At 49.6% G+C, this 15,731-nt stretch overlaps 1 protein-coding gene across 1 annotated transcript in view; it reads right to left on the bottom strand.

The window, feature by feature from the left end:
- Positions 1 to 15,731, bottom strand: part of LOC140728907 (complement component C7-like) — a 101,630-nt gene that overhangs the window by 73,737 nt on the left and 12,162 nt on the right. Inside the window, 5 exon segments of the mRNA XM_073047995.1 lie at positions 263 to 401; positions 3,103 to 3,244; positions 9,273 to 9,414; positions 10,206 to 10,272; positions 12,318 to 12,361. Of these exon segments, the coding sequence (XP_072904096.1) occupies positions 263 to 401; positions 3,103 to 3,244; positions 9,273 to 9,414; positions 10,206 to 10,272; positions 12,318 to 12,361 (534 nt within the window).

The following is a 15,731-nucleotide window of genomic DNA, read 5'->3' as shown; positions in this document are numbered from 1 at the left end:
GTTGCTTCCCATCCTGAGTGTGGTCTCATCGTGGCAGGAGAGGAGGCAATGGTCTGACGTGTAAGATTGGGACCAGTAAGTTGAATTGAAATTGGTAGCCAATGGGATATCCTGCCTTTACCTGGAACCTCTTCCTCCCATTACCTGTTGAATTGTCCCCATTCACAGCCAGATGGGGTGGGGCTTTAGGGGTTGGATCTGGCCCAGGGTGTATTGAGGGGGTTCGTGGTCGAGGGCTCACTCCTCACCCCCACCCCCATACCTGGAAGGTGTACCGGAGGAGGCTCTGTGGAAGCCGGTAATAGTTCCGAGTGTCCTCGCTGAAGACCTTCCGGCAGGTCCCCCCGAAAAACTTGGTGTTGATGACAGGCCTTCGAAACTCACCCTTGATAATATCAAAACTCAAGAAGAAAGGGGTGAGAGGACAGTAAATTCACCACGGCCCCTTCTTCTCCATCCCCACCCACCTCACAGTCCCTCCTCCCTCCATCCAAAACCTTCCAATTCACATTCCCTTCTTGTTCCACATCTCTCGATCTATTCACGTTCCCTCCTTCCTATCACCCCCTCTCCAAAACACTCGCTTCCACACCCTGTGATGGGTGTAGTAAGGTCTTCATCACACATCCTGAAGAAAGGTCTCAGCCCAAAACGTAGATAGTTTATTCATTTCCATAAATGCTGCCTGACCTGCTGAGTTCCTCCGGCATTTTGTGTGTGCTGCTCGGATTTCCAGAATCTGGAGATTTTCCCTGTAGTGCTTCCACATCCCTCCATGACCTCACCCCTATCCACCCCTATCCCTGCATGACCTCACCCCTATCCACCCCATCCCTGCATGAACTCACCCCTATCCCTGCATGAACTCACCCCTATCCCTGAATGAACGCATCCCTATCCCTGCATGAACTCACCCCTATCCCTGCATGAACTCACCCCTATCCCTGCATGAACTCAACCCCTATCCCTGCATGAACTCAACCCCTATCCCGCCATGATCTCACCCCTATCCCTGCATGACCTCACCCCTATCCACACCTATCCCTGCATGACCTCACCCCTATCCACACCTATCCCTGCATGACCTCACCCCTATCCACCCCATCCCTGCATGAACTCACCCCTATCCCTGCATGAACTCACCCCTATCCCTGAATGAACGCATCCCTATCCCTGCATGAACTCACCCCTATCCCTGCATGAACTCACCCCTATCCCTGAATGAACTCACCCCTATCCACACCTATCCCTGCATGAATTCAACCCTATCCCTGCATGAACTCAACCCTATCCCTCCATGACTTCCCCCTATCCCTCCATGAACTCACCCCTATCCACCCCATCCCTGCATGAACTCACCCCTATCCCTCCATGACCTCTCCTATCCCTGCATGACCTCAACCCTATCCACACCTATCCCTGCATGAACTCAACCCCTATCCCTCCATGATCTCACCCCTATCCCTCCATGACCTCACCCCTATCCACACCTATCCCTGCATGAACTCAACCCCTATCCCTCCATGATCTCACCCCTATCCCTCCATGACCTCACCCCTATCCACACCTATCCCTGCATGAACTCAACCCCATCCCTCCATGACCTCACCCCTATCCCTCCATGACCTCCCCTATCCCTGCATGACCTCAACCCTATCCACACCTATCCCTGCATGAACTCAACCCCTATCCCTCCATGATCTCACCCCTATCCCTCCATGACCTCACCCCTATCCACACCTATCCCTGCATGAACTCAACCCCATCCCTCCATGACCTCACCCCTATCCCTGCATGAACTCAACCCCTATCCCTCCATGATCTCACCCCTATCCCTCCATGACCTCCCCTATCCCTGCATGACCTCACCCCTATCCCTGCATGACCTCACCCCTATCCCTGCATGAACTCAACCCCTATCCCTCCATGATCTCACCCCTATCCCTCCATGACCTCACCCCTATCCCTGCATGATCTCACCCCTATCCCTGCATGACCTCACCCCTATCCCTCCATGACCTCCCCTATCCCTGCGTGAACTCACCCCTATCCCTGCGTGAACTCACCCCTATCCCTGCATGACCTCCCCCTATCCCTGCATGACCTCACCCCTATCCACACCTATCCCTGCATGAATTCAACCCTATCCCTCCATGACCTCCCCCATCCCTCCATGACCTCACCCCTATCCTCCAACTTTCTCCAATTCCACCAGTACATATCTTCCTTCCCAAACCTCTCCCTCCATATCCCTCACCTACATATCGCTTTCTTCCCCCTTCAACTCTTTGCTGATTGTTCTAGACACTGGAGCCCCTCAACCTCCTGCTCTGCACCCTCTTTCAACCCTCCCCCTCCCTTCCCTCACTATCCTGCTCTGCACCCTCTTTCAACCCTCCCCCTCCCTTCCCTCACTATCCTGCTCTGCACCCTCTTTCAACCCTTCCCCCTCCCTTCCCTCACTATCCTGCTCTGCACCCTCTTTCAACCCTCCCCCTCCCTTCCCTCACTATCCTGCTCTGCACCCTCTTTCAACCCTCCCCCTCCCTTCCCTCACTATCCTGCTCTGCACCCTCTTTCAACCCTCCCCCTCTCTTCCCTCACTATCCTGCTCTGCACCCTCTTTCAATCCTCCCCCTCCCTTCCCTCACTATCCTGCTCTGCACCCTCTTTCAACCCTCCCCCTCCCTTCCCTCACTATCCTGCTCTGCACCCTCCAACCCTCCCCCTCCCTTCCCTCACCCTCCTGCTCTGCACCCTGTCTTTCTCCCCTCCCTATCCCTTCCCTCACCCTCCGGCTCCCCAACCTTTCATACTCCCTCCCTCCCTTTTCCATTTACGCACTTCCCTCTCTCCCCTCCCCTTCACACTCCTCCCTCTCTCCCCTCCCCTCCCCTTCACACTCCCTCTCTCCCCTCCCCTCCCCTTCACACTCCCTCTCTCCCCTCCCCTTCACACCCCTCCCTCTCCCCTCCCCTCCCCTTCACACCCCTCCCCTTCCCCATCACACTCCTCCCCTGCATCACCACCTGCTGAAAGCTTGTGCACTCGAGCACCCCTCTTTCCCCTTCCCTGGACCCTGGGGTGCCATAGCCCACCTACCCATTTCCAGTGAGCTCGGCCTGAGGTGGAAGCTTGTCGATGTCACAGGCCATTCTCCATTCATCACAGCCGGACTCGTCGGAGCCGTCTCCCTCACAATCCTCGTCCCCATTACACACCAGGTTCTGACTGATACATTGACCTGAGGCAGAAATCCCCACTGATCACATTTGCCATTCAACCCCTTCTCGGGTGACACACCAGGGTCTGACTGACCTGAGGCAGAAACCCCCACTTTGCAATTTTGCCCCATCCCGGTTACACATCAGGGTCTGACTGACACACTGACCTGTAGCAGAAATCCCCACTGATCACAACCAGATTTCACACTCATCTCCGTTGCACACCAGAATCAAACTTTGACAAAAATCTTTCAATGTATGGTGGAGAGTTTATTGACTGGTTGTATCACAGCCTGGTATGGAAATACCAATGCTTTGAACAGAAAATCCTACAGAAAGTAACGGATATAGCCCAGTCCATCACAAGTAAAGCTTTCCCCACCATTGAGAACATCTACATGAACTGCTGTCGCAGGAAAGCAACATCCATCATCAGGGTCTCCCACCACCCAGGCCATGCTCTCTTCTCGCCGCCATTAGGAAGAAGGTACAGGAGCCTCAGGACCCACGACACCAGGTTCAGGAACAATTATTACCCCTCAACCATCAAGCTCTTGAACCTGAGGATAACTTCACTCAACTTCACTTGCCCATCACTGAACTGTTACTACAGCCTATGGACTCGCTTTCACGGACTCATGTGCCCAATAGTATTTATTTATTTATTTATTGCCCTTTTTTTTTTGTATTTGCACAGTTTATTGTCTTTATTGCGCTGATTGTTTGTCCATGCTGTGTGCAGACTTTCATCAATTCTATAGTGTTTCTTTGACCGTCACATAGTCGAAGAATTAGGCCATTTGCTCCATCGAGTCTGCTCTACCATTCAATCATGGCTGATCCTTTAACCCCCTCCTCAGCCCCACTCCCCGGCTTTCTCCCCGTAACCTTTGATGCCATGTTCAATCAAGAACCTATCAAGCTCTGCCTTAAATACACCCAACGACCTGATCACCACAGCTGCCTGTGGTAATAAGTTCCACAAATTCACCACCCTCTGGTTAAAGAAATTTCTCTGTATCTCCGTTTTAAATGGACGCCCCTCTATCCTGAGGCTGTGTCCTCTTGTCCTAGACTCCCCCACCATGGGAACCACCCTTTCCACACCTACTCACTCTCAGCCTTTCAACATTAAAATGTTTCAATTAGATTCCACCCCTTATCCATCTGAATTCCAGTGAGTACAGACCCAGAGCTATCAAACGTTCCTCATGTGATAGCACTTTAATTCCCAGAATCATCTTTGCAAACCTCCTCTGGACCCTCTCCAATGCCAGCACATCTTTTCTTAGATGAAGAGCCCCAAACTGTTCACAATACTCAAGGTGAGGCCTCACCAGTTCGTTATAAAGCCTCAGCATCACATCCCTGCTCTTTTATTCTGGACCTCTTGAAATGAATGGTAACATGGCATTTGCCTTCCTCACCACCGACTCTACCTGCAAGTTAACCTTTAGGGTGTTCTGCACAACAACTCCCATGTCCCTTTGCATCTCAGATTTTTGGAATTTCTCCCCAATTAGAAAATAGTCTGCACATTTATTTCTACTACCAAAGTGCATAACCATGCATTTTCCAACATTGTATTTCATTTGCCATTTTCTTACCCATTCTCCTAATCTGTTTAAGTTCTTCTGCAGCCTACCTGTTTCCTCAACACTACCTGACCCTCCACCAATCTTTGTATCATCTGCAAACTTGGCAACAAAGCTATCTATTTCATCATCTAAATCTGATATACAACATAAAAAGAACTGGTCCCAACACTGACCCCTGTGGAACACCACTAGTCACTCACTGGCAGCCAACCAGAAAATTATCCTTTTATTCCCACTGCCTGCTACCAATCTGCCAATGCTCTAACCATGTCAGTAAATTTTCCTGTAATACCGTGGGCTTTTAACTTGGTAAGTTTCCTCATGTGTGGCACCTTGAAAAGGCCTTCTGAAAGTCCAAATATACAACATCCACTACATTTCCTTTATCTATCCTACTTGTAATCTCCTCTAAGAATTCCAACAGGTTCATCAGGCAGGATTTTCCCTGAAGGAAACCATGCTGACTTTGTTCTGTCTGGTCCTGTGTCACCAAGTACTCCATCACCTCATCCTTAACAATTGACTCTAATACCTTCCCAACCACTGAGGTCAGGCTACCTGGTGTCCTGACAAAGGGTCTCGGCCCGAAACGTTGACTGCTCCTTTCAGTGGATGCTGTCCGACCTGCTGAGTTCATCCAGCCTGTTTGTATGTGTTGGTTTGACCACAGCATCTGCAGCATACTTTGTGTTAACTGGTCTATAATTTCCTTTCTGCTGTCTTCCTCCTTTCTTAAAGAGTGGAGTGACATTTGCAATTTTCCAGTCCTCTGGCACCATGCCAGAGTCCAATGATTTTTGTAAGATCATTTCTAATTCCACCACAATCTCGGACACTACCTCTTTCAGAACCCTAGGGTGCAGTTCCTCTGGTCCAGGTGAATTGTGCACCTTTAGGTTGTTCAGCTTTTTGAGCACCTTGTAATGGTAACTCCACTTACTTCTCTTCCCTCACACCCTTCAACATCTAGCACACTGCTTGTCCCTCATTATTATTTCTCAGGCTTCATTTTCTAGCGGTCCTATATCCACTGTCATCTCACTTTTATTTTTTACATACTCGAAAAAGCTTTTATATTGATATATAAAACTTTGATATTGTTTTCTAGCTTGCTTTCATATTTCATCATTTTCCTCCTAATAATTCTTCTAGTTGCTCTCTGTAGGGTTTTAGAAGCTTCCCAATCCTCTGTCTTCCTGCTGAGTTTTGCTTTGTTGTATGCCCTCTCTTTTGCTCTTACATCAGCTTTGATTTCCCTTGTCAGCCATGGTTGTAATATTTTGCCATTTGAGTATTTATTCATTTTTGGAATACATCTATCCTGTACCTAACTAATTTTTTTTCCAGAACTCACGCCATTGCAGCTCTGCTGTCATCCCTGCCAGCAGCTCCTTCCAATTTACTTTGGCCAACTCCTCTTTCATACCACTGTAATTTCCCTCACTCCACTGAAATACTGCTGCATCAGACTTTATTTTCTCCCTATCAAATTTCAAGTTGAACTGAATCATATTGTGATCACTGTCTCCTAAGGGTTCTTTTACCTTGAGCTCCCTAATCGCCTCTGGTTTATTTACATAAAACCCAATCTAGTAGAGCTGATCCCCTAGTAGGCTCGATGATGAACTGCTCTAAAAAGCCATCTCTTTAGGCATTCCACAAATTCACCCTTTTGAGATCCATTTCCAATTTGATTTTCCCAATCGACCTGCTTGTTAAAATCTCCCATGAAAATCATTACATTGCCCTTTTGACACGTCTTTTCTATTTCCTGTTGTAATCTGTGGTCCACATCCCAACTACTGTTGGGAGGCCTGTATATAACTGCCATCAGGGTCCTTTTACCCTTGAAGTTTCTTAACTCAACCCACAAGGATTCAACATCATCTGATCCAATGTCACATGTTTCTATTGATTTGATGCCGTTCTTTACCAGCAGAGCCACACCACCCCCTCTGCCTCCTTTCCTATCCCTCTGATACAATGTGTAACCTTGGACTTTTAGCTCCAACTACAACCATCCTTCAGCCACGATTCACAATGGTGCAACAAGAATGCCTGCAAGAACATGCATCTCAGGGTTGTATATGGTGACGTACCTGTACTTTGATATTAAATGTGCTTTGACAGCCCGGCTTCTTATTTCATCCCCCCTCCCCGACCCACCTACTCTTTAGTTGGGATCAAATCCTCACTGTGACCAATCACCCAGTCTTAAACTTTTACCTGCGCCAAGCTTTCTCCGAAACTTTAGCACTTCACTCTGCGTTCTGTTTCTGTTTTCCTGTGTACTGCCCCAATGCAGTGTGAAATGATTTGATCTGCATGAACAGTATCAAGGCAGGTTTTTCACTTTCTGGGTATCTGTGACAATTATAAACCAAGTCCAGTTCCACGGTCAGCAGATATCAGATGGGCAGAAGGACAAGTTCCTGTTCTGTGTGGCTCTCTGACTGTGCTGACTCTTCACCCCAGTTGACCCAGACTCCAAAATACCTCCCCTCTCTCCAGGACCTGATTCCACACAGGAGCCCCCTCCGTAACGGAATCGAGTCAAATAACACTTTAGCACAGAAACAGGCATTTGGCCTATCTAGTCAGTGTTGAAATATTAATCTACCTAGCCCATCAACCTGCACCATAGCCCTCAGTGCCCCTCCCATCCATGTACCGATCAAATTTTCTCTTAAATGTTGAAATTGACCTGGCATTTAGCACTTGCGCTGTCAGCTCGTTCCACATTCTCCCCACCCTCAGGGTGAAGTTCCTCATGTTCACCTTAAACTTTTCACCTTTCACCCCTAACCCATGACCTTTGGTTGTAGTCTCACTTGTCAGTGGAAAAAGCCTATTTGCATTTACGCTATCTACTGTATACCCCCTATAATTTTGTATACCTCCATCAAATCTCCCCTCAATCTTCTACGTTCCAAAGAATACGGTCCTAACCTGTTCAATCTTTCCTCACAACTCAGTCCTCCAGGGCCAGCAATTTTCCTTCAACCTTATTTACATCTTTCCTGTAGGTAGGTGACCAAAACTGCACACAATGCTCCAAATTAAGCCTCATCAACATCTCATACAACTTCAAAGTACCAAACCGTCTCCTGTCCTGTCCCACACCACACTGGCTGGTTTTCCACTCATTGACTCCCACTACTCCCATATCCCCAGCCTGCCCCTGACTCTGGTGATCCTGGTGGCTCTCTCCTGCCCCTTTACACAGGAGTCCCATGGTGGGGAGTGATGGGGCTCACAGAGTGGATAAACGGGTTTATATTGCTCTTGAAACACCCACCACAGCCTCAAACCCTGTTGCTCTGACTCCTCACACTTATCCTCCCCTCAAATATCTCACAGCCCCCACCTTGTCGTCTCCTCTTGTCCCCTGTCTACACTCACCCATCAACCCCGTCACTCACACCTTTCCCTTGATATTACCCCCCACACTCCGTTTCTATTTCCACCCCAACCCCCACAAACCTCTCCTATTCCCACAAACCCCACCTCCTCCTTCAACCCCCTCTCCCATTCCCACAACACTCCTCTCTGTTCCCTCAATCCCCCTCCCATTCCTACAAATCCCATCTTCTCTCTCAACACCAACCCCTCCTAGTCCATCAACTGCCACCATATCCATCAACCACTCCTTGTCCCATACCTTCAACCCCTCCCTCTCTCATTCCCACAACCTTCACCTCTTCCCTCAACCCCTCACTCTCCTATTCCCTCAAACCCCACCACCTCCATCAAACTCTCCCTCTTCCAATACATCAAGACAACCTCCCTCATCAGCCTCTCCCATTTCCTCAACCCCTCCCTCTCCCATTCCCACAACCACCACCTCTTCCATCAATGCCTCCCTCTCCCATTTCCTCAACCCTCTCCCTCTTCCTCTACCTCAACTCCTCACTCAACCCCTCCTCCTCCCAATCCATCTGTCCCCACCTCCTCCAACACAACATTGTGGGCCGAATGGCCTGTAATGTGCTGTAGATTTCTATGTTCTAACCCCTCCCTCTCCCATTCCCCCAATCCCTTCCCACTCCCTCCATTAGCCCCCACCTCCTCCCTCAACCTCACCCTCTCCCATTCCCTCAAACCCCTTCTCCCAATCCCTCAACCCCTCCCTCTCCCATTTCCACAGCCCCAACACCTCCATCAGCCTCTCCGTCCTCCATTATATATCAACCCCTCTCCCATTTCCTCAACCTCTCCCTCTCCCATTATATCAACCCTCCCTCTCCCAATCCCTCACCTCCTCCCATTCCCTTAACACCTCAATCCTCCATTCCCACAACCCCCATCTCCTTCTGGTTGCCTCCTCTTAATCCTCATCTCCCTCTCCCCTTCTGCCCTTCACATCCTCCCAAATCTCCTCTCAACAACCACCCCTTACCTCCTAAGTCTCCCCCTCACTGCCATGGCCCGCCCCAGCCAGGAGACAAACCTAAGGCACAGCGGAACTTCTCCCCACAGCCCTCCTCCATGGGGCAGCCCCGGGTGGGTGTACAGGATCGCATCTCGAACCGTTCGCCAGTGCAGGGCTTGCCTCCGAACTCCGAAAACTCGGCCACTGCTCTCCAGCGGCTCTGCAACATAGGGGAGGGGGTGTGAGGATCACCTAAGGCAACCAAACCCCACTACAACCCACCGCACACTGGGTCACATGCACGTGCAGAAAAACCAGCCTAGACCCAAATGCCAACTCTAACAGGCCCCTCTGTCCACCAATGATTGTGTGTGTGTGTGTGTGTGTGTGTGTGTGTGTGTGTGTGTGTGTGTGTGTGTGTGTGTGTGTGTGTGTGTGTGTGTGTGTGTGTGTGTGTGTGTGTGTGTGTGTGTGTGTGTGTGTGTGTGTGTATACGTACGTGCACGCGTGTGTGAGTGCAGCTGAATGTGTGGATCAGTGATGCTTAATTCCACCTGCAATGGTTGTGTGAGTGTATGTCAGAGTGAAGTGTGTGTGTCTGTGTGCACAGGAGAGTGAGTGAGTATCTGTGAGTGTGTAAGTCTGTGTCTGGGTGTATGGAAGAGTGTGTAACTATCTGTGAGTGTGCAAATATGAATAAGTGTATGTGTGTCTGATCCAGCACAGGTGATCAGCCCATGCAGGACGGGTGGGGGGGGGGGTTGTCAATCAGGGTTAACTGCTCTGTCAAATTACCCCCTGCCTCATCTTCATCCTCAACCTCCCTCGCTCACAGTTCCACCTTACCTTCAAGCTCCCCTCCTCTCCTATACCCTTCCCCACCTCACAATACACTCCAACAACTCACCCCTCCTGTCTCAAAGGGTACACACTGGGTGAGTGTGTGAGGATAAGGGGGTAGGTTTAGAGTGGGTGGGGTGTGGGTCCAGATGGATGGTGGTAAACTCTTACCTGTGTGTGGTTGCAACCCTCACACTCGCTCCACGGGGTGAAGGGACCCCAACGGCAGTGACGGGCACTGCAAGAGACAGATGGGGAATGGTGAAAGAGAACACAAAAACAACCACACTCACCCTGACATCTCAAACCCAACACCACACTCACCCTCTCATCTCAAATCCAATACCACACTCACCATCTCATCTCAAACCCAATACCACACTCACCCTCTCATCTCAAACCCAACACCACACTCACCCTCTCATCTCAAACCCAACACCACATCCACCCTCTCATCTCAAACCCAATACCACACCCACCCTCTCATCTCAAACCCAATACCACACCCACCCTCTCATCTCAAACCCAATACCCACCCTCTCATCTCAAACCCAATACCCACCCTCTCATCTCAAACCCAATACCCACCCTCTCATCACAAACCCAATACCACACACACCTTCTCATCTCAAACCCAATACCACATCCACCCTCTCATCTCAAACCCAATACCCACCCTCTCATCTCAAACCCAATACCCACCCTCTCATCTCAAACCCAATACCCACCCTCTCATCTCAAACCCAATACCACACACACCCTCTCATCACAAACCCAATACCACATCCACCCTCTCACCTCAAACCCAATACCCACCCTCTCATCTCAAACCCAATACCACATCCACCCTCTCATCTCAAATCCAATACCACACTCACCCTCTCATCTCAAACCCAATACCCACCCTCTCATCTCAAACCCAATACCACACCCACCCTCTCATCCCAAACCCAATACCACACCCACCCTCTCATCTCAAATCTAATACCACATCCACCCTCTCATCTCAAATCCAATACCACACTCACCCTCTCATCTCAAACCCAATACCCACCCTCTCATCTCAAACCCAATACCACACCCACCCTCTCATCCCAAACCCAATACCACACCCACCCTGTGTCATCTCAAACCCAATACCACACCCACCCTCTCATCTCAAACCCAATACCACACCCACCCTCTCACCTCAAACCCAATACCACACCCACCCTCTCACCTCAAACCCAAAACCCACCCTCTCATCTCAAACCCAATACCACACCCACCCTTTCATCTCAAACCCAATACCACACCCACCCTCTCATCTCAAATCCAATACCACATCCACCCTCTCATCTCAAACCCAATACCACACTCACCCTTTCATCTCAAACCCAATACCACACCCACCCTCTCATCTCAAACCCTATACACACCCTCTCATCTCAAACCCTATACACACCCTCTCATCTCAAACCCAATACCACATCCACCCTCTCATCTCAAACCCTACAGCCGCACTACCAACCCAACTGCTTGCAGGGACACTTACTGAGACCTCCACCCTCACTGAGCCCCACCATCACTCACTAACCCCACCTGGCTGACTCCCACTTTACTGACTGACGAACAACCTCACTGACTTACCCTCACTAATCCTCATCCCCTCTGACTAACCCCCACTCTCAGTAACCCACACCCTCACTGACCCCCACCATCACTGACTGACCCCCAACCTCCCTGACCCATTACCCCACTGACCAACCCCTACCCGCACTGATTGACCTCAGACTGACCCCTCCCTTACTAACTGACTCCCACACTCAATGACCCCCACCGTCTCTGACTGACCCCCACCCCTACTGACCGCACTCTTAGTGACTGATCTCTGCTCCTATTGACCCCACACTCACTGTCTGACCACCACACCTAAATTTTTGTTTAGCGTGTCGACCAGACAGTCAGCCATTCCTGTCTGGCGTGTGGTGTCAGGATCGGTCTCTTTTCAGATTAACCAGGTCACGGTATGAGTGTTCCTGCTTGACCCTTGTTTTTTTTTTCACGAGGCCGAGTGGCTAGCTCGATGCTCAACCCGGCTCGGACAGAAAGCGTGCTTGGTGGGGAGGGGGGCACGCGACTCAGATTCGAACTCGGGAGCCTTCGCTCTGGAGTCCAGCGCTGATACCACTGCACCACCAGCCGGCCACCACACCTACTGACTGCCCCGCAACCACCGAATGAGCCACACCCACCCTCACTGACCCCCAGCTCACTGTGCCCTCCCCTTACTGTGTCACTTACTTCCCTTTCGCATGGGTCAGCAGCAGGCAGATGGACAGCAGGGCCTGTGAGAAAGAGATGGAATAAGTTCTTGTACCTCATGCAGTTGAGTCATTCAGCCAATGCACATCAGTGATCCTGTACCCGTTAGCATGCAGTGTGCTCAAATAACCCCTTATCCCAAGGAGAAATTCAACCCCTTGACCCCCCCATTCCTCTCTCCCCCTCACCCTGTCTCCCCTTACCCCTTCTCTCCCTCACCCACTCTTCCCACCCTTTTTCTCCCCCTCTTTACCCCCACACCTAACTCACCTCACCCTCTCTCTCTCCCCTTTTCTTCGTTCCCCCTCCCAGTCTCCCCCTCCCTCTGTCCATCGCTCCCTCCCCTTCACCCTGTCTCTCCCACTCACCCTCTCGACCTCCTCACCCTCTCTCCCCGTCACTCTCTCTTTCCCTCTCCCTCTCTCCCCTCACCGTCCCTATCCCAGGGCAGTTGTCTCTTGTCCTCTGGTCTATCTTCTCTGTGACCCACATTGAAGCCGACGTTCTCCAGTGTGGTGTCTGTCCTGGGTTTTAGCTCCCTGCTCTCATACCGACACAGATAGACTGTCCCGGGGGCAGACAACGCGTGTGTGGGTGTGGGTGTGACTGTGAGCGTGATTGTGTGTGTGTGGGTTGTGTTTTTTCAATCGAAGCAAGCGGCTGAGAGTGGAAGACTGAAGCATCGCGGAGGGAAGGTCGTTTTTCTTTTTAACTGATCGGGGGAAAGAGGCTCTCCTGCGCAGGCGCTTGATGTAGCGCGCCAAGGTTGAAAAGGAAGACCGCCATGTACAGCGGCCATCGTTGGAGTGGACTGAGTCGGAGTGGGACAGCTTTGGCTCAATCAGGCTTCGGTGAGAAACAGGCAGAGGCGAGGGTAGGTTCTGGTAAGTTTCTGGTTTTTTTTTTGTTCAGACTACAGAATATGCCAGGCAGGATGTTGGAATGCTCCTCTTGCAGGATGTGGGAAGTCAGGGAGACCTCCAGTGTCCCTGACAACAACACCTGCAAGAAGTGCATCCAGCTGCAGCTCCTAATAAACTGCGTTAGGGAACTGGAGCTGGAGCTGGATGACCTCCGGATCATTCGGGAGACTGAGCAGTTTATAGACAGTAGCTTCCAGGAGGTAGTTACACCTAAGGAACAGGGCACAGGTAATTGGGTTACCATCAGGCGAGGGAAGGGGAAAGGGCAGGTAGTGCAGGGTTCCCCTGTGGCCATTCCCCTCCAGAACAGGTATACTGATTTGGATACTGTTGGGGGGGGATGGGGGATGGCTTACCTGGGACAAGCTGCGGCAGCCGGATCTCTGGCACTGAGTCTGGTTCTGCAGTGCAGAAGGGAGGGAGGAAGAAGAGGAGAGCGGTAGTGATAGGGGACTCCATTGTCAGGGGTACAGACAGGAGATTCTGTGGTCATGACAGAGACTCCCAGATGTTTTGTTGTCTCCTGGGTGCCAGGGTCAGGGATGTCTCTGATTGCATGCACAGCATTCTGAAGTGGGAGGGTGAGCAGCCAGATGTCATGGTACACATCGGTAGGGGATTTTAATTTTCCACACATTGATTGGGACTCCCATGCTGTTAAAGGTCTAGATGGGTTAGAGTTTTTGAAATGTGTTCAGGAAAGTTTTCTAAATCAATATATAAATGTACCGACTAGGGAGGATGCAATATCTCCTATTAGGAAATGAGTTAGAGCAGGTGACGGAAGTGTGTGTAGGGGAACACTTTGGTTCCAGTGATCATAATGTCATTAGTTTCAATTTGATCATGGATAAAGATAGATCTGGTCCTCGGGTTGAAGTTCTAAACTGGAAAAAGGCCAAATTTGAAGAAATGAGAAAGGATCTAAAAAGCGTAGATTGGGACAGGTTGTTCTCTGGCAAGGATGTGATTGGTAAGTGGGAGGCCTTCAAAGGAGAAATTTTGAGAGTGCAGAGTTTGTATGTTCCTGTCAGGGTTAAAGGCAAAACGAATAAGAATAAGGAACCTTGGTTCTCGAGGGATATTGGAACTCTGATAAAGAAGAAGAGAGATATGTATAACATGTACAGACAACAGGGAGGAAATAAGATGCTTGGGGAGTATAAAAAGAGTAAGAAAATACTTAAGAAAGAAATCAGGAGGGCTAAAAGAAGACATGAGGTTGCTTTGGCAGTCAGGGTGAAGGATAATCCTAAGAGCTTCTACAGGTATGTTAAGAGCAATTTTAAGGGATAAAATTGGTCCTCTTGAAGATCAGAGTGGTCAGCTATGTATGGAACCAAAAGAAATGGGAGAGATATTAAATGGGTAGTTTGCATCTGTATTTACTAAGGAAACGGGAATGGAGTCTATGGAACTTATACAGATTACAGAGAAGGAGGTGCTTGCTGTCTTGAGGTCAGAGTAGATAAATCCCCAGGACCTGACAGAGTATTCCCTTGGACCTTGAAGGAGACTAGTGTTGAAACTGCAGGGGCCCTGGCAGAAACATTTAAAATGTAGATATCCACGGGTCAGGTGCCGGAGGATTGGAGGATAGCTCATGTAGTTCCGTTGTTTAAAAAAGGCTCAAAAGGTAAGCCGGGAAATTATAGGCTGATAAATTTGACGTCGGTAGTAGGTAAATTATTGGAAGGAATACTAAGTGATAGGATCTACAAGTATTTAGATAGACAGGGATTTATTAGAAACAGTCAGCATGGCTTTGTGCGTGGTAGGTCATATTTAATCAATCTATTAGAGTTTTTCGAGGAAGTTACCAGGGAAGGCAGTGGATGTTGTATACATGGACTTCAGTAAGGCCTTTGGCAAGGTCCCGCATGGGAGGTTAGTTAGGAAGATTCAGTCGCTAGGTATACATGGAGAGGTAGTAAATTGGATTAGACATTGGCTCAATGGAAGAAGCCAGAGAGAGGTAGTGGAGGTACTTTGAGTGGAGGCCTGTGACTGGTGGTGTGCCACAGGGATCAGTGCTGGGTCCATTGTTATTTGTCATCTATATTAATGATCTGGATGATAATGTGGCAAATTGGATCAGCAAATTTGCTGATGATACAGACTGGAGGTGTAGTGGACAGTGAGGAAGGTTTTCAAAGCTTGCAGAGGGACTTGGACCAGTTGGAGGAATGGGCAGAAAAATGGCAGATGGAGTTTAATGCGGACTAGTGCGAGGTATTGCACTTCAGAAGGTCAAACCAAGGTAGAACATACAAGGTAAATGGTAGGACACTGAGGAGTGCAGTAGAACAGAGGGATCTGGGAGTACAGATACATAATTCCCTAAAAGTGGCGTCACAAGTAGATAGGGTTGTAAAGAGAACTTTTGGTACATTGGCCTTTATAAATCAAAGTATTGAGTATAAGAGTTGGAATGTCATGGTGAGGTTGTATAAGACATTGGTGAGACTGT

This window comes from Hemitrygon akajei, chromosome 6 (assembly GCF_048418815.1).
Source record: "Hemitrygon akajei chromosome 6, sHemAka1.3, whole genome shotgun sequence".
In the NCBI taxonomy this organism is placed as follows: Eukaryota; Metazoa; Chordata; class Chondrichthyes; order Myliobatiformes; family Dasyatidae; genus Hemitrygon; species Hemitrygon akajei.
The sequence above is the reverse complement of the archived record's forward strand: the minus strand, read 5'-3'. Positions and strand labels throughout refer to the sequence as shown.